The sequence below is a fragment of the Rhyacophila brunnea genome, unplaced genomic scaffold (assembly GCF_057557595.1).
Source record: "Rhyacophila brunnea isolate RB1 unplaced genomic scaffold, BYU_Rbru_1.0 scaffold_18, whole genome shotgun sequence".
NCBI classification, from domain to species: domain Eukaryota; kingdom Metazoa; phylum Arthropoda; class Insecta; order Trichoptera; family Rhyacophilidae; genus Rhyacophila; species Rhyacophila brunnea.
In genome coordinates, this window is record NW_028232837.1 from 3,248,304 (window position 1) to 3,275,889 (window position 27,586).

The 27,586-nt window shown below is 34.0% G+C and overlaps 1 protein-coding gene across 1 annotated transcript in view; it reads right to left on the reverse strand.

Moving 5' to 3' along the window:
* LOC147073118 (lachesin-like) overlaps positions 1-27,586 on the reverse strand; it is a 178,505-nt gene that overhangs the window by 115,303 nt on the left and 35,616 nt on the right. Inside the window, exon 4 of the mRNA XM_085945606.1 lies at positions 5,652-5,889. Within this exon, the coding sequence (XP_085801732.1) occupies positions 5,652-5,889 (238 nt within the window). The remainder of the gene's footprint in view (positions 1-5,651; positions 5,890-27,586) is intronic.

Genomic DNA, 27,586 nt, shown 5'->3' on the forward strand with positions numbered 1-27,586 from the left:
TTTGCAACAAACGCTTCTAGTGCTAAAAATTTGAGAACAATGTTTTGTACCGGTACTGTAATGATTTATTTATATTGTGTGTATTATGTGCCGTTGTCTTACGACTCACTCAAATATAAAAAATGTAGTTTATGAATTTTACAACACTTATTAGAATAGCCTACAATATATGTATACACGTGAAAATAGCGCCATTTATCAAGCATATGCATGACGTAGACCTTTTGAGATTATTTCACTGTTTCCAAACAATCACTCCACGGAGATATTCACCTAAACTCTCCACGACCTATCTAACGCACACGACGGATTGGTTACGTTATTTGTATTTCCGTTCGGGTTTCGTCACATTTTCGTGAGACAACTACAGTAATAAAAAAATTTATCGCAAGCATATGAATGACGTAGGCTGTTGTCACTGTTTCCACACAATTACTCCAGGGAGATATTCATCCAAACACTACCCCGATGTACCTAACGGAAGCACCGGTTTTGCCAGGTATAAAATATTTCCATTCGCTTACTTGTACGCTCTTGATGGCCAAGCGGTAAAGTGTCAAATTATAATGTCGTGGGTCGCGAATTAGAATCCTGGGCCTGCAAATTAGCATGTTGAATTTCAATATGTGTTTGTTAAGCAAGTGGCTCACATTCACTGCTCGTAACACAAGACACAAAAATGTGAATACAACCTCCACTCTGTTGAGGCCCATAATTATTGATCCTATTATAATCGAACATGGTGATTCTCATTGTCATTTTACTGATAATAATACTGCATATTTTTTTAGTATGTGAAAGAGATGAACTGGGAAATTTACACATCATAAATATAATATATTATTATTTTAAAAAATGCGTTCAAAAAACAAACAAAAAAGCATCTCTGTGCTATTGTGAAAAGTCTGAAATAATTATACAAAATAATATATTGCAGACTAATGCGTCAATTACATTGAGCTACTTTGCGAGCTGTTTGTTAGCGAATATAAAAGCGGGCGATTCAGCTACTGCGATTGTGATAATGACACACAAAACTTTGCATTCGCTGAGAAGCCAACAAGCTAGCGACTATTTTGACTGAACGTAGTTCGTTTTTTACCGGGAGGTCGCTACTGCGCAGACGCAGTAGCATGTAGCGTGTAAAGTTGACCGGCTTTCAACTTTTATCGGTAGATTGTTTACAATCTGCTTGTTAGCTTGTTCGATGATGACACTGGGCGACTTTACAGGTAGATTATAAATTCGCCAACAAGCGGCTCGTAAAGTAGCTCAATGTCATTGACGCATAAAATGATGATCGTGGGTATTCAATTTCTTAATTTAATTGAATAAAATAGCGACTTTTTTTTAATTTGAAATATTTGACCTACGCCACTGTGGGCAGGTAACCGCCGAGTAAGGTAATTAAAATTTCCAGCTGATAAGCAATATTTTTTTTTTATTTGCCGTGGCACATTTTTTCCAGCGGCGGCCGGCGAGCTAAATTTTGACGGATGACGAAATTTATTTGGCCGCGCGTAAATATTTACCGATTTTTTTTTTGCGAGCAAAACTTTGATTTTTTTTAATGATGTTTTTCCGAATCGTGATTTTCCCATTTTCTCTTGATTTAATATTTTTGCTACTTGTTTTATTGTGTCAATATTTTTATATGGTAGAGAGTAACAGGTTGAATTTGTTTATTTTAAAAGATGAAACACCGAACCGGCGTTCAGTTGTTTTTTTATCGTTCTAAAGCAGCGGTTCTCAAACCGGGGGCGCGGTTTCAGTAGGACCGCAAAAAACGAACGCATATTATTTATACTACATATTTATATTATTTTTATAGGTAATTCTAGCATGTAAAATTTCTTGGGTTTTGGATTTATCCCAGGATTATTGAATTGAAAAATGATGGGGGTGCAAAACATGTTTTCCGTGAAACGTGGTGTAGTGATATTTGGATTGAAATGGCACAGTTCTATCCTGATGTTGCAAAGACAGTGACGTACCTAGAAAAAATGCCGCCCCTCTGAGCAGCGCCATAATGCCGCCCTATTTTTTTATACAATTTTTTTTTAATAACCGTGCTCGTGTCATTACTGGTCACCAAGGACGTCGAATGGCAACGGAAGTAAACTAGACATCGCAAAACTGACAAAAATTAAAGTCCTGTTAAACCTTTTAAGCTAATTTATACATTTTGTTTCCAGCCAGTGAGCTGATTTTTTGAAAGGAACGATATTTTCGATATTAAATACTCAGTTTAGGTAGTTATTTTTATATATACACAAATGATTTTCATCGGTTTGCCGCCCTTCAAGTAACTGCCGACCTTAAGTGACGCTCAGTCTGCCTACCCCCACGGGACATCACTGTGCAAAGATGACTCTTAGAGTGCTGATTCCATTCGTAAACACCTATGAGTGTGAGGCGGCTTTTACTATACTACTTACCATCAAGATAAAATCTCGAAATAGATTATACGCGACAAATGATATGAGAGTTGCACTGGCAATACAAAGCAAATAATAGAAGAACTGGTTCAGGCAAAACAGATGCATCTATCCCATTAAAGTTGTTATTTAAATTTAATGACTACATAACATGTAATATTTTCTGAATACATAAAAATATATTTTATTCACAACAACCTATAAGCAGTATCACGCCGTAGGTATGTGGCACTCTTGTGCAAAGTATTTGGCTCCCCCAATTTCTTTATTCAATTTCTCAATTCTTTAAAAAAACATCGATTATTATAAAAAATATAAATGTGTATAACTTGAAATCCTTTTTAGTATTTTCAGTTACATATTTATTAATTAATACAGTTGAAATTGTAAATTATCAAAAAAAATCTCAAACTGCAAGCTTCGTATTTTTCCGCTAGGTTCTCTGTTGGCATATATGATCCCCCTTAAAGGGGTCCGCGAGCCATCGAACAATTTGTAAGAGGACCGCCACGCAGGAAATTTTAAAAAGTTTGAAAACCGCTGTTCTAAAGCATAAAGATACATTTTGAAATATTTAGTATATTCCATTCTATGTTATAACAGTATGCATATCTACCTACTTTTAAAATGACCCATATTTTAACTAAGTGTAAAAGAAAACATCTTGTATTAGGATTTTTCGTTATAGAAACATTCATTTTTAAGATCAGAATAATATTCTTTAAGGTTAAGGTACTCGTAACTAAGTAACTAGTTAAAAGCGCATACATATTAAATTATAAAAAAATCGTCTTTTTATGTGATGTACCTAGTGTTAAGGGTTATAATAATATATTTAGTAGAATTAAAACATTTCACAATACACAGCACATTACTGAAAATGTATATGTCTCTGGGGAGTGCATTGATTAGCTTAGCACCCCTTTCGAATGGTGCCTGATAAGCCTGCCACAAGTAAACAATTCTGATTCAGAAAAAGTCGTAGCTGACCACGTATGTAACTAATTAATAGACAAATATAAATTCAAATTGCTTAGAACGTCATGATTGAAAACCATCCCTCGTGACAGTAAGTAGAAATATCTCAAAAGCAGAAGTGACCTACGAGCTTCAAGAGAGTGAAAAGTTAATCACCATGAAATATTTGTTTTATGACTCTAGGTTAACGTTAATTAATCGTTTAGTCACGAGTCTTCTCGAACGGTATGTATATTATGATGCATTTTGTTTTATTTGTTGTCCCCTATCGGAGATCGGTAACCACCACCCTGATGGTTCATTCTCATTATTTTAGTGATAAAATAAGTTTGAACTGTGAAGACATCAATGACAAAGAATGGAGATAGACCGTGGAAAATAGGCAAATATAGTGTACACTTTGTCAGCCATACTAAATTATTGTCTTCATTGAATTAAGGGTACAAATTGCAGATGATGTTGGATATATTTTTTAAGTTATACTTCTTTAGGCGCGTTTGGAAAATCAGATCAGAGTGTATTTTTGGCGTGTGACAAGTAACACATAATTTATTTTTTCACACAAAAAAACACACTCGATTGGATTAGAACCAACGATTGTTCGGTTATCAGCCGAACGCACAGCCATTACGCCACAGAATGATACTGCAATCGTGACGATTATACAGTATATAGTTTAGAATTGTTCCGTTGCTGGGCGGCGAATTTATTATTGTCGGCCATTTGCAATTCCTTACGTAAACAAACGATTAAACGTCACAGTAACAGTTGGTACTTTAAAAATAAAAACAATGAGAAACCATTATATAATTTAGCAATATAAGTTAAATTGTATAGAAATAAACCATCGGCGTTCCAATAAGCGGTCGTTTTTCTTGAGTGTGTAATTTAACAAGATAATTAAGAGCTAGTCAAAGAATCTAGTTTATCACAAGTTTTGTTTTTGTTTTGTTACGCCAAAGAAGTATAACTTCTAACGCGCGTATAGGTAAAACGTTTTACAGTGGCACCATGGGTACGGCAAATGCGGCTTGCAGTTGTAGTGATATTGTTTGCTAGCATTGAAACAGGCATTGTCGCAAGCAATTCAATACACGCGCGAATCGCTTATGGTGCCACTGTAGAATGATTTACCTATACATAAGTACACACACCGATTTTTTTTTAAATTTATGTTCCTCTCCCTAAACGAAAAAATAATCAATATAAAATATTCTTTTGTCTATAAAATATTTGAAATTATGTATGATTTAATTGCATAAATTTAGATATTTTTTATGAGTATTTAATTGGATTTTTAAAAAACTAGTCAACACTAGGTATCTGCAATTTGTAGTGATATTTTAATGAAAACAAATTAATACGTATGACTAACAAAGTTTAGTGTGCACGATGATGTATGCCGGATTATTATAGATTACCTTTACCCTTCGCTACTGAGCCATAGAGGAACTATTAGTTAAGCTAGAGTTAATGATACTCGTAGCTAAAAATGGCACTATGATAAACTGTATATTTATTTTAATTTATTTTGGTATAGAATGTACAGAGATTAGTGTCATATGGCAGATGACTTCGAGATCTTCGAATTATAAGTTATAATAACCGGTTTAACGTTGACCATTCGTTCACAACAGTTTCTGAGTGGCTACTTCTCAGGAGGGGATGTGTGGGGTTCGATGTGAGTTACCACCGTGGGAGTCGTCGGCGTGTCGTAGGTCATGGTGTTGAGGATGATGATGAAGAAGTCGAAGATGGATGGAGGTTTTATTTGCGGCGTAAACAGTCGGTTTAATAGTATGTTACAGTAGTTATGTTACAATACTTATGATAATGTTCTGAGGTCCGAATCTCGGTAAAATGAGATATTGTGCGAAGCGATATAGATTCTAACAGGCCAGGAACTTATCTTCGAGTGACCTTTCCGATGAATTATTATTCGCTATTTATACATCAAAATAATATTTACCCATTATAATTTAGGAAATAACTAGGTATAATAATCGAGTCAGCTACTTACTGTCGTTTGCGTCATTGGACATTCGAGTAGCTGACTATTGTATAAAATATAGATATTGAGGAAATAACTATTGCTCTATAATTTGACACTACGGAAATGCATATTAAAGAATTTGTAATTCCGGTAATATATTTAATATTGCCGATCAATATGCTGACACGAATCGAATTGGTATCACCATTGATGTATTAAGTTAGTAGTGTAAAGTCTCTTACCGTCAATTTCCTTTCCCGTCTTATTCCTGAAGGCTATGGAGCGACCCTGCTCCCTGCGCCAAACAACGCTAGGCTTCGGCACGCCGGTCGCCGCGCAGTGAAGACGCACTCCACCCCCTTCCATCGCCACGTGGCCACTGCTTCCGCCTGCGCCACTGATTCCACTGTTGTAGCCCATTTGCGATGCGTCAGAATCGTCAATTATATCAGGTGGAATCACGATGGCTAGGTAACCTTTCTGTAATAGAAAAAATAATAATTTTATAATCACAAAAAATTTGTTATCTTGCATATAACGAGACTAATAATATGTTCTTGTTTTGACTGATATATGGGTGGCTCACAATAATTATGGATCAAGTCCATCAAAATTGTTCCTGAGATACTTGGACCTAAAGTTAAAACTCCTTTTGTAAAATTCAGGAATGTTTTCACTGTATATAATCAAATATCACATTCAATTTAATGTCTTATCAATACTAGTATTGCCATTTATGCGGAAAATTATAGAGCTACAATTATGATATTAGCACACATTATAGAAATCGGTTTTATCTAGCCACTGAAAAATCTAATTTTATAAAAATTGGACTATTGGATCCATAATTATTGAGAACCACCGATATATGAAAATATATGACACGTCATTTTAACTGAGCCTTAACATGACATTGCTCTTTTAACAGATAAGGGTTTAATTATACTATAATCATTGGTATTATAACTACGGATCAAAATCTTGGATAGAAATATCAATAGTATCTCGAGAGTACAGTGTCAGTTTAAAAATTTGCTTTTTTTAAATTGGAAAAATCGATTTGAAATAATTCTGCTTTCTTTCTAGTAAGTATAACATTATTTATAGTAGGACTATTTTCTGATATATATATATTTATAAATAACCACTTCCGTTTCCGTTATTCCAATTTTAAATCTCATTTTTTCAAAAATCTGAATCATTTTATGCACGTTTAAAAAAAATAAAAGAAAGTCTTCTGTCACTTGCATGCATGTAGTTCCCAATGACGTTCAGAATGATATTCAAAATAAATACAATTTAGCGATATTTTTAAAACGTTTTTTCTCTGTCAATTTATAATATCATTGCAGTTTCTTTCAGCTCTTCATAATATTAAATTTAGCTAAAATTCTTCTAATATTAATACTATCGACCAAAGGTATGTGATGGAATTTGAATTTAAATTCTAATGAATTTAAGTTTTGTACTATTCCATTTGATTCCATTCCAGTGAGATTCTGACTCAAATGGAATAGTACAAAACTTAAATCCATTAGAATTTTAAATTCTTCTTTTTTATGTGTGTATTGTTTATAACTCTTTTAGAAGGATTCACAGCAACAAACAAGGTTAACCCCTGTTTCTCGCCAATAACAAGAAAGAACTGTTTTCAGGCAACATAAAAATAATGGAACGTACGTTACCTAGGCGTCGTTGTAAGAAATTACGATTTTGGAGCATAGAGAAATATTGGATGAATTTAAACACGTGTGAAAGAATATGTTATTTTCAATTTTTACAACTGTATCATAATAATATGCATTAAAGTTTGTCACACAAACACAATGCTCACTCGATGTCAAGAATGAATTACGATTCTAACAACATTTCAATTGGAATGGACAAGCTAAATATTGGTAACCTATTTATAAATTAGCTATTAATAGTGATACATAATAATTATCTCATTCTTCGTCATTCTAAGACATTCCACACCACTTGATTGTTAAAAGCTGACCCCAGACGCTCTTCCTCTACATTGTTTTCGATTCAGGTTAATCAAAGCTTTAATTCTCTCCAGGTTATCCAGTCCGCGCTGAGCAAGTTAAAAATGTCCATTATAATAATTTTATTATTGGAAATCTCACACCACGCCACACTTACTCTCTCGGGGAGTAGTACAGGGTAGCTAGTATTATTTATAAAATTAAATACGCTGGCGTGTTGTTATAAATTACTATAGTTTAATTCGATAAAAGTAAAGTATATTAATTTATCGGGAAAAAAGGTATTTCAAAGTATACTTATAATTAGTTGCTTCAAAATATAAACAGAGGCACTACGGCTATTCAAGACAGCTTAGCTTCATTATATCTCCAATCACTTCATTAGCAGCACGGTGATGACGTCACAAAGCAGGGGGGCTACACTTCCTATGGAAACAGTTGGCAATTCGGCCGCCAGGGGGTGGGCGCACAAATGATTAATGACTCTCTGATTGAAATACACTGTCATCCATGACAAGGGATGGGGGTGGCTGGCACCCCCGGACCCCGCCCGCCTCGATAGCGGACCCCCACGAAAGAGGAAATTGTCTGTCTCGAGAAGGTTTTGCCTGAGTAGGAACTGCCAAGGATTTGGGGCGAGCTGTGAAAGTTTTGCAAACAGTTTGTTTAAATAAATGTATTCTGTTTAATTTATCATAATTTTCTGAATAATATTTATTACATACTTTACGTATGTATTAAGACGTCGTCTTAGTACTTAAAAATCTGTAACGGACAAAAAATTGAGACCAAAATTCGTCACAAAGTATCATTAAGTATCAAAGCAACATATGTATATAGGTATTATTCGATTCGATTTGAATTCAGAATAATAAAAAGAAATTTTTCAAAAATAGAACATTTGAAACAAATGATGAATTTGATCTTATCAGAGCAATGAATATTTTACAATAAGGCGGTCATTTTACAAAGTTTTTCTTAGCTCGTATTCTTGTTTGTCCGGTGGTTTTTTATCCAATACAAACCTTGCAATCGATTTTAACTAACTTTCCGACTAGCTAGACATTTAAAACTTTTATAATATATCAGAACACGTCGCCAATGCATATTTTTAATACTTTTAGCCATCTTTAAGTAGAATTGAATTCATTTTCAGTTAATTCTGTTTTTTATGAAAAGTTATTTCGGCAGAAATCCGTAATCCAATCCACTATTAATGGTTGCTAAGTGGGTGGTCCTTACAACTAAATTATTAATATGTACGTGCGTTACTATGGAAATCAAAATGACATTTCAGTATTCTATATTTGTTTGTTTGTTGCAAAATATCAAAAAAATGATTTGTTGCCTATATTTATTACCCTTATTTGTCCTAAATTATTAATACATAGAATTGTCAAGTTTATATGATTCAACAGAAAATTTAAAAACGTGGTATATAAAAAGTTCTTTTTATCTTGTAATTATTTCAATATAATATTAGTAATTAAATTCATTGAACTAATTGTTTTCTATTTAGATTGTGAAAATAAATGATGAAAATTAGAAGACGCGTTTCATTTTTTTTTGTATCTTAGTAAAATTTCTTAAAACGGTATGTCATCCCTACACTTATATAAAATTAAAGAAGTTTTACTTCTGCCACGTGTGGAGGTGGGGAGAGGAAAACGTATTTTTTAGTAATTTTTCCAAAAGATACTGCAGACCTAACTATAAACGCTTTTAGTTAAAAAATTCCTTTTACAACAAATTAGAAACAATGAGACGATTTATACTGATTGATATACTTATTATAATAAAGTAATTAATTATACAATATTAATAAAATTAACAATATATTTAAATTATCTACAAGAAACGTATGTACCTATAATAAATAATAAAATGGACTTCCGTGCTTTTTTCTACAAAAATTACGAAACCTAGTTTCAGTTTGACATTCATAAGTGTCATTTCCTATACAAACACTTTCCAAAAGTCAAAAATCAGTATTCAACTACCATTAAAATGATACACCAGAGCTCCTTTTTTATTTAAGTTTCATATCATGTTTAGGGTCCATCTCTATAGAAGAAGGGTATTTTTCAACATATTTGCTTCACAATATTATGCTATGTTTATGGTAGAAGTTTATATATTTTATAATTTGAGAATCTTGCTTCCGCAATAGGAATAAAACCTTTGCGAAACAGTTAACTAATGCATTGAGTATAGGAGAATAAACTTGGTCTAAAAATAGATAAAGCCTTATACGTTATTTTTGTTATAACAATTAATTGAAATTATTAAACAAACAAATAGAATGTGGTCAAGGTGTTAAGCTCCACAAATAATAACACCTTTCTGTTGCCGTTCCGATTTCTTACTCATACAAAATGGCAGTCATTTTTTTATGATCGACGATATGTCTGAGAAGAATTCTGCAGTTTTTTGGACATATTGTCAGGCGCGGACCGGACAACCTGGAGAGACTGGTAGTTTTGGGTAGCCTCCAGGGAAGGCGAAGCAGAGGAAGAGCGATGGAGCGACCAAGTGAAAGAGCTGACTGGGGGCACCATCCATTCTGCCCTGAGAGAAGCGGAAGATCGAGAAGGATGGAAAGTCTTGGTCACTCAAAGGATGGCGAAATTTAAATGTGGCCATGATCCTCAGCCATGAGTGCACGACCAAGAAGAGAGAGTGCTTATGTACTCGCGTGTTGCTATTATAAACGGTTTAACACAAATTTTATAGATTTTTTTAGTTTCATTTAATAATAAAACCAAAGTGTAGATTTTTGGCTACTTATCTACTTAACTCATTTAGACAAGTTGTTTTTTTATACTTCCTACAAATTGGCAAATAAATTTTATAGCAGTAGAGTGTGGAGCACACTCACGATGACCGTGTTATTACGCACCAGACTTACAATGTTGCAAGTCTCAGGTTCAAACCCCGGATCTAATAAAAATTCAAATGTTGTTTTTCAATGTGTGTTGGGATCCAGAGTATGGACCTATAAATACGCCTAAAAATCGTGGAAGTTCGATAGTTTTGTCTAAAAATATAACGTACTTAGAGCAACACCGAGTGATAGAAAACGATACAATAGGTTTCATGTGAGACATTAATTAAATTTACCCTATGTAATTCGTGCCCAGTAATAAAAATTGGAATCTGTGCAATTTCAATGTGATTAACGTTAATATCTCGTAAAACCAAAATATGCTAAAAAAACTTTTTCGTAAGGTGGCCCAGATCAAAATAGAATTCTAGAATCAATAAAAAAGTAGTGTGAAGTTTTCTGCAAATGAATTTCTAGTGCTAAGTAATTTGTAGTTATTTTGTGTGGACCAGTGGTCCTTTTTTGTTTAAATTTCACATAATAATGTTGCTACCAAAAGTTGGTAAGTCTCGAAATCATGTTATAGATTACCTAACCTAATAGTAATTTAAAAGTTTGGCATGCCCCCTAAAATCAGACATATTGCTAATTTATTTGTGCTTTATCCGCATGTTCTATATTATGTCGGATTAGGTACCTTGAAGTTTTTTTTCTAGCATACATTTATATAAAAACACACTTATATCAACCTGTTTAGGAAAAAGGGCGTAACCCTCACAGAACAAATTTTTACAGGAGGGGCAAAAAACGTTTTTTGAATGATTTTAGTTTAATATTTAAAAAAAAATTAAGCACATACATTGGGTGCATGATGCTTGATGATTTGGTGTAATATATTTTCAATCTAATAATAATTAAAGAAGTTATTACAGAAAAATCATTAAAATTGGGTAAATGCTTTTTTCCGTAAATTTAAACTTAATTAATTTGAATTAAAACCTGAATTTAGATAATAATTCGGCATTTTCGGCTTACTTCCTTTTTATAGAAAGTGTATTTAGTTGTATACATTGTTAATATCTAATAAAGCACTTTTCGAAAAATTGAGGGTTACGCCCTTTTTCCTAAACGCAGTCGATATATTAATATTAAATACCTAAATTATCGACTTAACAATTTTTGGCATCAATCCCACGATATTTGGGCTTCATATGTATAAATAGAAGAAAGTTTTTTACATTTTTAGTGTATAACAATATACTGTGACGCACGGCCGTGTTTAACTGTCACGTTTTGACAGCTTTAAATTTAATATGAAAGAAAAATGTTTAATAATATTATATATTTTTATTTAAAATACAATATTCAGCAACGGCTTTCGTGGAAATTAATGAAATAGAAAACGCTAGCGTAATAGTCATATCCGTTTCACAGAATAATAACAGCAATTCATAGCTAACGAAATTTGAATGGGCCGCGTCACGGCAGCGTTTCGCGCTTGACTGCCCCTGCACAAAGCCCGATTGGAATATGTTAATGAAGTGATCGTATCTGAAACTCGGCGAGCGATATTTCTGAGCGATTGCCGAAATTCACGATTAAATAATCAACAGTTTGTAATGACTTTTTCTTCGACTGCTCGCTTTATTAATGAAGTTATAACAGGCCCACTTTCAAATAAACAAACTTTCGCTAAATATAATAAAATAATTATAACAGCTTTGCTAAATTTCATTCAATCACTCCTAGAGGCTAGACATTAATATAATAAAATTAAATAAAATGCTTATTTTGAGTTATATTCAAACATTTGTTTTGTAGGAGCCATCAATGTGAGGGTCGATGGTGTTATAGCAGTGACGTCCCGTGGGGGTAGGCAGATTGAGCGTCCCTTGGGGACGGCAGTTACTTGAAGGGCGGCAAACCGAGGAAAATCGTTTGGTATATATAGAAATAACTACCTAAACTGAGTAAATAATAACAAAAATATTGTTCCTTTCAAAAATTCAGCTCATTGGTTGGAAACAAAATGTATAAATTAGCTTAAACGGTTTAACAGAACTTTAATTTTTGTCAGTTTTGCGATGTCTAGTTTACTTCCATTACTCTTCGACGTCCTAGGTGACCAGAAACGACACGAGCACGGATATCAAAAAATATTGTATTAAAAAATAGTGCGCCATTATGGCGTTGCCTAGGGGCGGCATTTTGTCTAGGGACGTCACTGTGTTATAGATGTAGATGAAAGACGATCGTGGTTATTCCTGATGATGGAGGAATAAGAGTTCATTTATAGTTACATAAGCCCAAAGGTACAATCGGTACAATAATATAAAGAAACTGACAGTACATTGACTGATATAGTAACGGACCAGGTACTTAGATTCAATCTGATGTAATTAAATTATTATAATTATGAAAATAACTATATTAATCGAGTCAGCTACTTACTGTCATTTGCGTCAATGGACATACGAGTAGCTGACTATTGTATAAAATATAGATAATGCGGAAATAACCTTTGCCGTAAGCTATTTATTATTGAACTATAATTTAAAACCACGTAAATGCATATAAAAGAATTTGTAATTGCGGTACAGTATTTAATATCGCCGATCAGGCGGCTCTCGTGCAGTGCGTAAGGCGCTTGCCTTCCACTTGAGAGTTCCTGGGTTCGATTCTCGGTCAAGATACACAATATTTATGTGTTTTTCTCAAAGCCTGGGTGTTTGTGATTGTTCAAAATTACTAACAATCACCTTGTACGAAAAATCAAGGACATGGTTATTAAAAATTCTGAAAAAAATTAATATCTCCGATCAAACTGCTGACACAGATAATGAGTTGTTTATCGCCATAATAAACACATACTGCGGAGCTTTTAATTGATATTTAATTACCACATTTAAATAACATGCTAATTATATATAATGGCCACCTGATAGGCAACGCACCAGTTGCGTTGGACGCAGCGAATGGGTTGTGAACATACATAATTTTGAGAAACTATAATTAAAATAATTTATTAGGATTTAGAAATCAAGATTAATATACCAAGTGGAAATAACGTATGTTAGGTAAAATTTTCAAACTGTAAGACTGTTTTTTTATTCAACAAACATAATTTTTGAAAACGCTTCTTTGAAAATAATATGTCATAACCAATAGAAAAAATCTTTTTGAAAAAAGTAAGACACACCCCGTAGGTATCGAACCTGAATCTCTCTGGTATCGCACCCACGCACCTAGTCCACTAAGGACTTATACTTAATTACGACTAATTTTAACTACTGGCCTTTTATTAGTCACCGAAGCGCTTCCCCCCAAATTGAGCTACTATTTGGCGATCGGCTTTTGTATTTTAAATCAAAGTAGGTACTACTTTAATTACTGACCGACGTCATGGATCACTCCAAGATTTTTTGATTTTAACTTACTTGAACTTGCGAATAATTTTTAACTAACTATTTTTTTATTCAACGAATAATTCACAAGATTTAAGAATATGACATTCTAATTATTGAACATACATAATTTTGAAAACACTTCTGAGAAAATATTTATTTATTTATTTAAGAATACAAAACATTGTAGGCATAACAAATCTAAATTCAAGACGTACACAACATGAGATTTACATTATAAGTCAAATATTACCCTCACAAGAGAGAAGAGAATATAGAAAAAAATATAATAACAAAAAATAAAATAAAATCAAAACAAACGTACAATAATTTAATATAAAAAAATAAAATTTTTGAAAACAAAAAACATACATTTTTATACAGAAAAATAAAGTTTCAAAAACAAAATGTAAAGTTCATCATTGAAAATGTCTATGTCTTTAGGGAGCGCATTTATTAATCTTGCACCCCTCGCTAATGGTGCCTGATAGGCTTGACACGAGGAAACAGTTCCGATCCTGAATAAATCATGGCTGCGACCACGTAGGTAATTGACAGGCGCATGTAAATTCAAATTCATTAGGCCACCAGGATTGGAAACCATCCCTCGCGAAAACAGGCAAAAGTGTTTCAAGAGAGTGAAAAGTAAGCATGCCTTGTAGAAAGGCAGTTGGAAAATAATCATAGATATCATCACCAATAGAAAAAAAGTTTGTGTAATGTATAACAATCGGTTGCGCTTTTCACAGTGGACTGAAATTTAAAGATGCTTGTGGATTACAGATCTGGGGGGGGGGGTTAAGCAAAGATTCAATCCAGGCACTAATATTTGACGTTTAGAAGGCTGGCGCGCTGGACCTGGTTCGGTGTTCACACACTGTAAACGTGTAAACGGATGGTTCAGACTTCAGAATGTCACCCTGTCACTTCACTTATGTTTTGGGATAAATGATGATGACGAGTTCAGGATGGATGATAGATGCGACGTTTGCTCAAACCATATAAGATTTAGCGCAACCAATGTCGAACAGATGCGTTTTAGATGAGTCACTCTGTGGTTAACGCGGCTTCGGTCGTATCGTATTATCTTTAACAAGTTTGGATCGAGCATGGTTTTAAAAAATCAGAAGATTAAAATAAAGACATCTTTTAATATACCTACCACTTCTTTTCTTAAAAATAATTTTATTCACAAGATTTGAGAATGTAACATTCTATTTGTGGGCTTCGATGTGCGGTTGCTCTGATAGATGGTGGAGCGAGTTTTATTTGCTGCGTAACGGTCGGTAAAATAGCATGTTAAAGTAGTTATGTTACTTTAAATTAGTTATGTTAAAGTAGTTATGATAATGTTACGAGGTCCGAATCTCGGGAGAATAATATTCTAACAGGGTGGGAACTTATATTCGAGTGACATTTTCGATGAATTATTATTCGCTATTTATACATCAAAATAATATCTACCCATTATAATTCAGAAAATAACTAGGTGTATTAATCGATTCAGCTACTTAACTGTCATTTGCGTCAATGTACATCGAGTAGCTGACTATTGTATAAAATATAGATATCGCGGAAATAACTAGTGTACTATAATTTGACACTATGGAAAAGCATATTAAATAATTTGTATTTCAGGTAATATATTTAATATCGCCGATCAATATGCTGACACGAATTGAGTTGGTATCACTATATATGAATATTCTATATATTGATATACTTTTTATAATTAAGTAGATGCCCTTTATTAATTGGAAAAACACACTGGCGCGAATCCAGCTGTTACAGGTTCAACTCCCGTCGAGTATTGTATTTTTCTAAATGGATTTTTTTTAGTGGGTAGGTATATGCATGAGATCTTTTCAAGTTTGAACGTCGTCGAAATTAGGCTTGTAAAATAAATATTTACAATGTACCTATTATACTGTTAAATTTTCATTAAAATAATAATCCGTTGATTGACTCACTGCCGTAATGATCGTTGTGTTATTATTTGGGAAACTCTGGTATTGTTTGAACGGTACTAGTCACTAAAAGTCAATCATAAATGCAGATTGATTATACAAAATGATAGATTATCTGTCAAGTAAGATGTTTGCTCAGTGACTCTCCCATAAATATTTCAATATAATGTAATAACTTCTATATTATTCTTGGAACTGTTATGATTCAATACATTTTACATATTAATTACTTACTCTGAAAATTTCTTGCTACATAGGAAACTAGAATAGTTACATAATTATTACACCGTTTGATATATTCAACAAGTTATTAAATTCTCTTACTATATTATAAAACTGGCGAATATATATATATATATATATATATATATATATATATATATGAAAATACTGATATAACCTTATATTATGTTTTGAATTAGTATACATATGGTATTCTCTCATACGTTGTAGGTACGTGTATGTTTTGTTGTATTGTTTTTTGGTGTTTTTGATTTTTATTTGGGCGTGAGCTACTGTATCAGCCTGGCGGAGTATTTGTAGCAGAGGGTTGGAGCGGACCCTTTTTTGAGTTGCTCCACTCCAGCTCCGCTCCGGGACCTGATAGTTGCTCCAGCTCCGCTCTGGGTAATTTTTTAAAATATGTATTATATTATGTAGGTGTACAAATACATATTAAAAATTTAAATTATAAGTAATTAAATCCGACAGCAAATCGTCTTTATTATCTGCCTCTCAAAAGAGTGAGGTTATTTATCACTTGGTAGTGTTGCCGTATTTCTAATAATTTCAATGCTGCAGTATCAAATATAATATTTTCATTAGATTTTAGGACGAAAATTGAATAATAATAAAAACATCTACAAATTTTCGGTGCTCAGACTCCGCTTCTACTCCGGGTCAAACCCCATTGCTCCACTGCTCCGTACTCCTGCTCCGAGCTCCGCTCCGACGCTCTGGTTTTGTAGTCTCCTGACTTTGCCGAGCACGCCATCGCACGGAGGTAGTTGATAGGTAATGGTAGAGTGGTAACATATCCAGTTCGTAAATCGAGGGTCTTAATTCGAGCTAGTAAATTGTTTAAGTTTTAAAAGGTTGCAAAAGTGGCTAAAATCAATTTCTCTAAATCATTTACATGGCGCGACCTAGATCCACATGGCCAAGCGGTAGTGTGTCGGATTATAATTTCGTGGGTCTAAATTCAATTTCCGGGTGTGCCAAAAATGTAATTGTTATTTTGGACCCAGAGTATGGACCTAATAGGTCCTAACCTAAATGGTTAACATCCATTTCTCGTCAAAACAAAAATCTGGAAATACAATCTCCACTCTATGAAAGTCCATATATTATTAAGATCTTATAAGGATCGAGCAAGGCTTAAAAAAATCAGAACGTAGCTTAAAACAAATACATATTATCCACACGTACCATATCCATATGACTTATGTGTCCGTACGTATCCATAAAACTTTAAAATAACAGACATATTTTTTATGTATGAAAATTAAATATACATATTTCGAAAACCTACTAGAAAAAATACGGGTCTAGGACGATTTGGCGCCGGGACAACTGGACGCCACGCAATTCGAAAATAAATAGACGTTAGGTACTTATAGGTACTTTTAAATATTATTTAATATTATTATTTATTTTTAAATTATTACATTATGATATAATAGTTGGTGAGAATTTAAATATACACACGTAGATAATGATTTAACCGTGCATATTATGTTTAATTTTTAACGAAAAAAGAGTTTTTTTTATATTTATATAAAGCCTTAGGCATGGTAATTCTCAATCCGCAATAAAAAAACATTATGTTAAAAGTAAAATTAATTAAAACTACTAAGTAGTAGATAGAAACTGATTAAAATTCCTCGTCTACGTTCTGTTTACGTGTCTACGACAGTGCGGCGTCCAATTGTCCTGGCGTCCAGTTGTCCCATTACCAAAAATACCATGGACGGGTCTCGCATCAGTAACCAGTATATTCGCACCGATGTGTTTTACCTGTTAAGCTGCGGGTGTCCTATTTAATGATGACGAAGTTAACTGGTAGTTCTTTCATGAAATGTTTATCAAATTGCTTTAATATTGGAAGATATAGTTTATATGAAAAATAGTTGAGATTTTATTGTATTAGTAAGGATTTTAAATAATAAAAAAATAAAGATGATATAAATTTAACCTATTTTATGTAATATCTTAATAATTAATTAAAAATGCACAGTTATGGTATATTATAATATATCAGTATATAAGATTTGAAACTACCTTTGTTCAATTGAAATTAAGTGCTATTTTATTTTGACAGTTAGGCCCGTTTCAGATGGGACACCAGTCGCGCTCGATATAATATAGGAGGCCTTTGTATTCGAATAAAAGGGCCTTTGTATGATGTTGATGAATGCCTCAGAGCTAATGAGCCAACGCGTGTCCGGTACACTTTATCGTCGGCCGCTACATTCTCAAGCCACCGATACACTTGTTTTTATTACAGCAGCCAGTTTTATGTTCGAATTTATACCGCGAAATTATGCGTTGACTCACTAGCTCTGAGGCGTTCATAAACATAATTCAAATGCCTATTTATTCGAATACAAAGGCCTCCTATATTATATCGAGCGCGACACCGGTGTCCCATCTGAAACGGACCTTACGGACTAGGTCCACTGTAAAGCTTTGCGCCCGGCTTTATACAAAAGATCGGCTATGGATCGCCACGTTAGGATGATATCAACTTTTATTTACCTCAACGCCGTGACCCCCGGGCAAAGTTATGCACGGGGCAAAGATACCGCCGTCACATAACATACCAGAGTTGCGGTTGACGTACCGCCGAAGCCCTGCTGGCAAATATTTCCAAAATATGTCACCGTCGGAATTCGGCCTTTGAGCTGAATTTTCATAAATGTTTCGCATTCCATCATGAGCGCGTTTCTGCACATTTTGATATTTTGGACGTACCACTATTTTGTCTACAAACTGTACCTACGTACTGGCATATGACCTCCAAAGTTTCAGAGTATTTTATACCTATCAAAGCTTTTGAAATACCTACCGAACTTCACAAGTTGATAAGGGTAAATAAATACTATCTATCAGTGGCGAAAGATGGAGGTAGGCTGTTAAGATCAGACATAAATAGTGCACACTAAACTTTGTCAGTCATACGTATTTGTTTTCATTGAAATAAGACTACAATTTACAGATAGTGTTGGTTAATTTTTAAATTCAATTAAGCCATGCGAAAACCAAGCCATAATAGATAATCGTCAAATAATACTCATGTATCTATAAAATATCTAGAATTATGCAATTAAATCATCAATAACTTTGGATATTTTCCAGATAAAATAATATTTTTATGTATTACAGTTTGGTTTAGATAGGGCTTAATGAATTTTAAAAAAAATGAACAAACAATATGTTTAATATGCATTCATAATTCAACGAAAACAAATAATTAGTATGAATTGAATAGTGTGCACAATTTTGTCGTATCGTCCAAAATATACCAGAACTATCATGGTTTGGTTAGGCAGGGTTTAATTGATTTTTAAAAATTGACCAACACCATCAGTAAATAAATTGTTAATATTTTCGACCGAAGGTACTTGAATTTAAATTCTAATGGATTCAAGCTCTGTACTATTCCATTTAAATCGTTTTTACTGACACTTCAACTATTCATAACTTGTTTATTGTATTTTTTGTGACCTCTGACTAGATAGGTAGGTAATGGAGTTTTTACCTACTTTATTGTATTGATTTACTATATGAGGTAGAGTTAAGAGTGTTCGTTATCAGTGTGTGTTTACCTTTGGTGAGTGAACACGACGCCTGAAGATGCCGAAAGGTGAAACCCGGGTCGCAAAAAACGACTTAAATGGAATAGTACAGAGGTTGATTCCATTAGAATTTAAATAAATTGTTGTCTTATTTCAATAAAAACAAATTCGTATGAGTAACAAAGTTTAATCTGCACTATTTATCGCGGATCTTAACAGTCTACCTCCACCCTTCGCCACTGAAATTATATTTAACACTATCAATACAACGTAACATGTTATATAGTATACCATTATATTACAAACCAAGTGTTAACGCCATCGAATTGATATCTGAATCATAGAGTGAAATAATAGCTATTTAATGTTGACGTCTTCTTACGACAATTGCCACAAGTCGTCGAATCTGGGAGTCTACTCGTGTAATTGAAACATTAGTAATAATACAACGATTAAAATAACTAATTAATTATAACAATGTCTTTTAAATATAATTAATGTAAATATAAAAAAACTAAATAAAATTGTATTTGGATATTGCTCGGAATTCGTATCAGCACTACACTGAAAAACGTCTTTCACGAATGACCCAGTTCACCTTGTTGGTTCAGAATAATTTACTCGCATCAAAAACAAAATGTATTAAAACGTTTCTAAACTAAAATATACATAATAAAGAAAAAACATATGTATCCATATTCTATATTTATGACAGTTTTATAGTGATAATAATATTTACCAACTTATTTAAAAATTTTCATCCCTTATCTCGTGGAATGGCGAATTTAGTTTTCTCTACAAGGAGTGATATATATCTGTTGACAATGAGCTTCCCCTATATAACCCTCACCTCTTTACGTTCTCCATTTCTCTTTTGTACGTATTCATATAAAACTATATGTGTAAAACGTCATATTATTAAAATTGTAACTTTATCAACATATACATTAAGGAAATATTATAACGTACCTAGTTGACAAAATAAGTCATGCGCATAAATACGACTATAAAGATAACTTAGTTAGTAGTATTAATTTGTCATAGTCGGGTCGATTGTTAACACTCCCGATACTCTAATATCACCTTAGGTTATTGAGCACATTAAACTGCAAATACTATTACTTAGAAACACTTTGGGCCTACGTTGGTCGTCAGTTATAGTAATTATGTTTAAGTTATAAAATAGAATTTAGAATAGAAATAGCACACATTCGTTGAACACCCTACGCTTAAGACATAATGGTAGGTCACTCTTGAAGATACTATTCAGACGTCCGAAAGCACTCCGTCCCAGCGTTGTTCTTCGAGCAATTTCATCGTGCATGCTGCTGACTTGCTTGAGTTGGGTGCCATTAATACAGATAGTCGCAGGGTCCGAAAAACAGTTCCTCATCACTTTTGTCTTTGAGACATTTAAAGCCTGTATGAATGTATACAATTACTCGTTTGATTATAAATTAATTTTTATGCCTTTTTGATAATTTTATAAATAAAACAAATAGCAAATTTAATAATGATGATGAAACCAAATTAAATTTATTTATGTTGCCAAAATATACATAACACTTTTATCTACTGTACAATTGTCAATCCCGTACGATGACCTAAGGTGACTTCACCGGAATAGACTGAAATTATTATCATCGTAAAGGGAAGGTTAAACGATACGAACACTTGCACAAAAAGTGACTGCAGTGAGTTTTAATCCTATTAGGTATAACTAGGATTTTTTGCAATAGGTTTCTAAGATTTTTCTAAATCATCCTTTATAATTAGTGTCTATCAAGTTTCATTCAATGGTGGGATTCTAACATCGGCGAGGAATTGTCAATTCTTGGTATAAACGCATTGTATTAATTAAAATAAAATACAAAATTTAGTACTAGTTCTACTACTAATATTAGTCAAGACCGACTTTGTCCGCATCAAAGTGACGTGAAATTGTCAACTAGATATCCCATTGCCAATGTCCGTACTATAATATTTGAAACATTTACGGCTGTTTATTATCGCAAGAGAATTTTGGAATTTCACCGCGTGTTCTTCTTCCTTTATTCCTCAGCGTTTCGGGCTCATTGCAGAGGCTTTTCTCAAGAGATAATGTGTTAATAAAAAGAACTGTCGGTGTATAAATGCAAGGGCCACTCTAAGTATTCATATAATTACAATACACTTCATCAATACATTATCGCTTGAGACTGATCTCTGCATCCAAACCGAAACGTCAAAACCGATTCTGATTAATAAAAGAAGTGGAATTATTACTGTGTCTCCGCAAAATTTTAGGGGTACATTGGTACGACTATGTTACAAACGCTAGAGTTCGTGAACGGACACAGCAGCCTTCGGTGATATAAGTAATAATGAAGAGACGCTTACGTTGCTGGGAACTAGAAAGTGCGACGCTCCTTGTGGCATATCCTCAAGGGTTCCGTCACCGTGCCCAGCATTCACCTTACAGAGGTTCTACAAAAGTGATTTACGCGCTGCAGGTCCCGCATGGTGGTAGGCGCGAGATTTGGCGATGGACCCAGGGAAGCGGCGCGACGTTGTACTTTCCATATGGCTCAATACTGGGGCGTGGCAGGGTGAAGTAAGGAAGTAAGTAAGTCCTACATATTGTGATTAATTTTAATTTAACTTAGATAATATATACATACATAATTTTGAACACTTCTGAGAAAATATGTTATAACCAAAAGAAATCTCTTTGAAGGAATCGAATCTACATCTCTCGGGAATGCGCCCATGCACATAGACCACAATGCTAATGGAGTTATACTTAATTACGACAAATTTTAACTAATAGCTTTTAGTAGTTTAGGTTCGATTCCGGTGTCTTACTTTTTTCAAAAATATTTTTTCTATCGGTTATAATATATTTATGTTCTCAGAAGTGTTTTAAAAATTATGTAGGTATGTTCAATAATTAGAATGTTATATTCATAAATCTTGTAAATTATTCGTTGGATAAAAATAGTTAATTAGATTACGTATAAACTTAAACATGCCGCGTATGTTTTAAATTCTATTGGTGTGCCATACGTTATTAAAAGAAACATTCAATTTGGTGCGAAGTGTATGCGACTCACGACTGTGCCACCTATTCGATGCTTGATGCTTGTACTATAACGATGCTGCTTTTCGGTAGCGTATCATGGAACCTTACGAAGGCATATACTGAGCTTCGAGAACAGATGCTTGCAACGGATACTGGGTGTGCATTTAAACGTAATTAGAAAATAAGAGAGAGAACCCAGCAGCCTCTTATCATGCTACTAGTAAAAAGCCGACGTTGGACATGACTATTATCAAAAACAGCGACACCAGACACCAACACAAATTTTGTCATTAACAGCGAACCAATCGAATGTGTGACCCATAATAAATATTTAAGTACATGATATGGGACCAGTCTCGGGAAATAAAAACTTGAATTGAGATCACAAGGAGTGCTCTTCTGAAAATGAGACGCTTCCTTAGCAATCGATAGCTTAACCTAGGTCTGAGACTGCGTATAGTACGTTATTATGTTCTCTTAATTCTTTTCTATGGTATGGAAGTATGGACGCTAAACCAAGAGATATCACGGAGATTTGAAGCTTTCGATATGTGGCTGTATAGACGCATCCTTAAAATTCCTGACAAATGTTGAAGTTCTCAATCGAATGGGGAAGGACCGAGATATTCTACGTTGTATCAAAACCAGGAAACTACAATACCTCGGCCACATTATGAGAGAAAAAGTACAGCATTCCCCAACTTGTCATTCAAGGAAAGATCAATGGTAAGCGTAGCAGAGGACAACGCCGCATTTCGTGGCTTAAGAACCTCCGTGATTGGCACAAGTACAGCTCCACTGAACTGTTCCGGGTAGCAGACGACAAATCCAAGATTGCTTTGATGGTGGCCGACCTTCGCTAAGGGATGGCACAATAAGAAGAAGAAGAAGAAAGCATTGCTGTAAATGATATAGTTTTTAAACTAACTAATTTAGCATGATAATTAACGTGCATATAATCAGGCTACTAAATTCATCTAACTAGTCGGTGAAATACGCATCTGCCGAAAGTCAGTAAGTACAACTTAATACTTACTGAAGGCTAGAGTTAGTTTCGTAAAGTTACTCTTCCTAAACTATGTACGTCATCTCTTATTAGCTTCATACTAACACACACTAAACAATATTTCGCCTGCGTATGTAGTAGTAAGTATTAGTTTCGAGCTTATAAAATATTATTAGGAACATAGGATAAAGTTTATTAACGTGCTCGGAGTTTATGCTTTAGATATTATATTAGAGGCAAGAATCACTTTTACGTTAAAATTACGTCATCAGGTAGGTACACACTTATTTATAAATTTTATCATGTTTTTTAAAATTTGCTTTAGAAATAGATTTAGGTAGTTAAACTGGTGCTACAGACCATTCACTACACAACTGTAATCCAGGTAAGTATCTCTATCCCCAGCTCTCTCTCTCCAGTCGGCGTCCTTCTTGACGCTATCTCCAGAGGCGCCCCGGGGGTTTCTTTATATAATTTCATAATAGAAAATAATAAACCTTTTATTTTATTAATCGAATAATTAACAGTATTTGAGAATGCAACATTCTATACATTGAACATTCTTTTTTTCTTTCTTTTGACCATCTTCTTCTTATTGTGTCATCCCCTAGCGGAGGTCGGCCACTACCAAGGCGATCTTACCTTTGTCGTCTGCTACCCGGAACAGTTCAGTGGAGCTGCACTCGTACCAATCACGGAGGTTCTTAAGCCACGAAATGCGGCGCCGTCCTCTGCTACGCTTACCATTGATCTTTCCTTGAATGACAAGTTGGGGAATGCTGTATTTTTGTCCTCTCATAATGTGGCCGAGGTACTGTAGTTTCCTGGTTTTGATACTACGTAGAACTTCTCGGTCCTTCACCATTCGATTGAAAACTTCAACATTTGTCAGGAATTTTGAGGATGCGTCTATACAGCCACATCTCGAAAGCTTCATGTCTCCGTGACATCTCTTGGTTTAGCGTCCATACCCGACCTTAATAGGATCATATTTCTTCTTTAAGCACTACGGTGCATGGTTGCAGCATCAGTCCCGTGCGGCTCCGTCTCGGGACGGAATGAGTACTTAAAATCGCTTCTTTTAGACACGTTTAAAGCGTCATAGAAAGCGGCCGTGCATATCCACGGCTGTGCATATATGAAGTGTGGTGGTGGGAACTTAAAAAAAGGCCTCTACAGAGTGGAGGTTTGTAATAACAGATTTATGTTTTTATGAGAAATGGATGTTATTTATAGCCACTTGCTCAACCTATTACGTTCATACCCTAACTGCAAACACAAATTGAAAAACAATGTATATATTTTCGAGACCCAGGATTCAAATCTGTGACCCACAATATTATAAGCCAACATTGAACGTAGGTGTCTAATTTGAAAACATATCATATGCCCACTGTAACAAATCTTTTTTAGAAAAAAAATTAAGAAACCCGACGGGACTTGAACCTGTAACCTCTAGATTCACGGCAGTGTGCTTTTCAAATTAAGCTATGGCCATCCTACTTAGTAGTTCTAACAATGCTTATCAAATTGCGTCAAAATGTTGGCAATCGGCTTTTGTATATTAAATCAAGGTAGGTGTCAATTAAATGCCTTAATTACCAACCGATGTCACGTCACTAATTTAGGGCGTTCTTGTGGTTGTTTTGTACCCTTGGGTACCGCCAGTGGTGAAGGGTGGAGGTAGGCTGTAGTGCACACTAAACATTGTCAGCCATACGTATTTGTTTTTATTGAAATAAGACTACAATTATTTACAGATGGTGTTGGTTAGTTTTTAAAATTCAATAAAACCACGCCATAATAGATAATAGTCAAAAAATACTCCTCTAAAATATCTAAAATTATGCAATTAAATCATACATAACTTTTAATACTTTATAGATAGAATAATATATTTTTATTTATTATAGTTTCGTTTCTGCAGGGCATAATGAATTTAAAAAATGAACCAACAAAAATTCTTAACCCAATGAAAACAAACAAGTATACATGAAAAAGTGTGCACAATTTGTCGTATCGCTCAAAATACACCAAAACAATTATGGTTTGGTTTAGGCAGAGCTTAATTGATTTTTAAAAACTAACCAAAACCAACTGTAAAATGTGGTCTTATTTCAATAAAAACAAAATAAATACGTATGACTAGACAACGAAGTTTAATGAGCACTATTTATGGCGGATCTTAACAGCTTAACTCCACCCTTCACTATTGGGTACCACTGTATGACGGAAAGTGTCCAGTAGTTGTCCAGTTTATCAATCTATCACATCATCCTTGTTTGTTTTTTTTATACCATTGATTGATATATCTATCCAAGTGTCATGTAATATAAAGAATATTTGAAACATTAAAATCATACCTTCATTTTTTATTTAAAATCTCCAATAAATAAAGTTTATTTCTCTATAATAATTATTATTTAAGATTGTTTATAAGTTTTAAGTTATACATGCGTAAAATACGTAAATAGTATGTCATCATACAAGATATGGATACTTAGCATGTTAGAAACTTGACGGAATCTGACTAGAATTCTAGGAAAGTTCATGGAATTTGTTAAGGCATATAAGTTGTCTTTGCGCCTCTCTTCAGAATTTCACTTCAAAATCGTGTACACGTGGAATTTATTTTACATATTAATTTCAGTGTAGTATCACAGTGATGCCACTACGTTACTAAATATCTTTATCGCTTGTATCACGTTTGAATATAGAATCTATGGCGAAACCCGTCCTTCTTAACTTTCCCTTTACGATGCTAATGAATTACGTACGTTTAGGTAATGTCACCTTGGGTTAACGTACAAAATTGATAATATTACAGTAATTAAAATGAAAATGCATATGGTTGAGCCAAATTGTAGTCACATTCATTCTTAGTCCCTCCCTACTCAAATCCCCTTATTTAGTATTGTCACAAGACCAGACTATTGGCAATTATGAGTCAAATAAGACAGTAATTGCATACAACAGACAGTTAAATCCACATTGCGGACGCGAGCGGGCTTCTGATCGCTTACCGTCGCTAGTAATTCAATTGATAACACAGACTGATTCAGAAGTAGTTCGCCAGCTTTATATAGTGTGACCGTCGGATACTTCTGAATACCTGCCAAATCGTGATACCGGCTCTCATTATTCATATATAATTAATCATCATCATTCATCTCCCTCACATATCATCCATAAAACAGTGTACCGTCAAGTGCCGCGCACCGAGTAACCCCAAACAAACAATACTGCGCTAGTGACAGTGCAACTAGGCCACGGAGCCATCATCAACATCAAAAAAGGTCAATGTCTGGCGCCCTGTTGAATTGCCCCCACACCTACATCCGGAATCCATATCACCTTCAAAAATTATACAGTCCACTTCAAAAAGCGCCACCAGCCTATTTTTATATAAATAAATCTGATAAAGTTTCATCATCATTGTGTGCTTTTTGTAATATCTATAAAATGGTCAAAAATGCATCAAAATATAATTATAATATACATTATTATAGCCTACAAGTCATAATACTATATTGATCTCCATATCAGGAAACTTTTACGTATGCAGTTAGACGTATCACACTTCACCGTGAAATGTTGTATCGGAAATATATACGGAACTAGTTATTGCTTATAATTCGAAAGCAATATAATAAACCGTTTGTATAAGTTGCATATTGTAATAAATGGCAATATTTTGAACAAAATATATAATATAATATATTGCATTAAAATAAAATCAATAACTATCACTAACATCGTAATTCGCAATTTTGCCTAGTATCACTACCTATATAATAATAGTCGGCCTTGGGTGCAACCATCTGCTTCTCCCATGCTTCGATGCTGGCGAGCATTGCCCACTGAAGAAGAAAGCCGATACATTACACGACTGGTCTTACTTTTCGCCCCTCCCGTTGTCTATGGATGACCTGTCATTGTCTATAGAGTGCTCATACTGACGCGTCTTCACTTGTCGGAGTATTCTTATTTTACGATTTCTTTCAGATTATTTTAACGTATCTTGGAGACCTTGGAGTTCATCTGATTTAGTGGTTAGGTGTTATTAATAATTGGAAGTGACGATCAAAGTAAGTAAACTTCTTTTGTGTATAATAATATCATAATACACT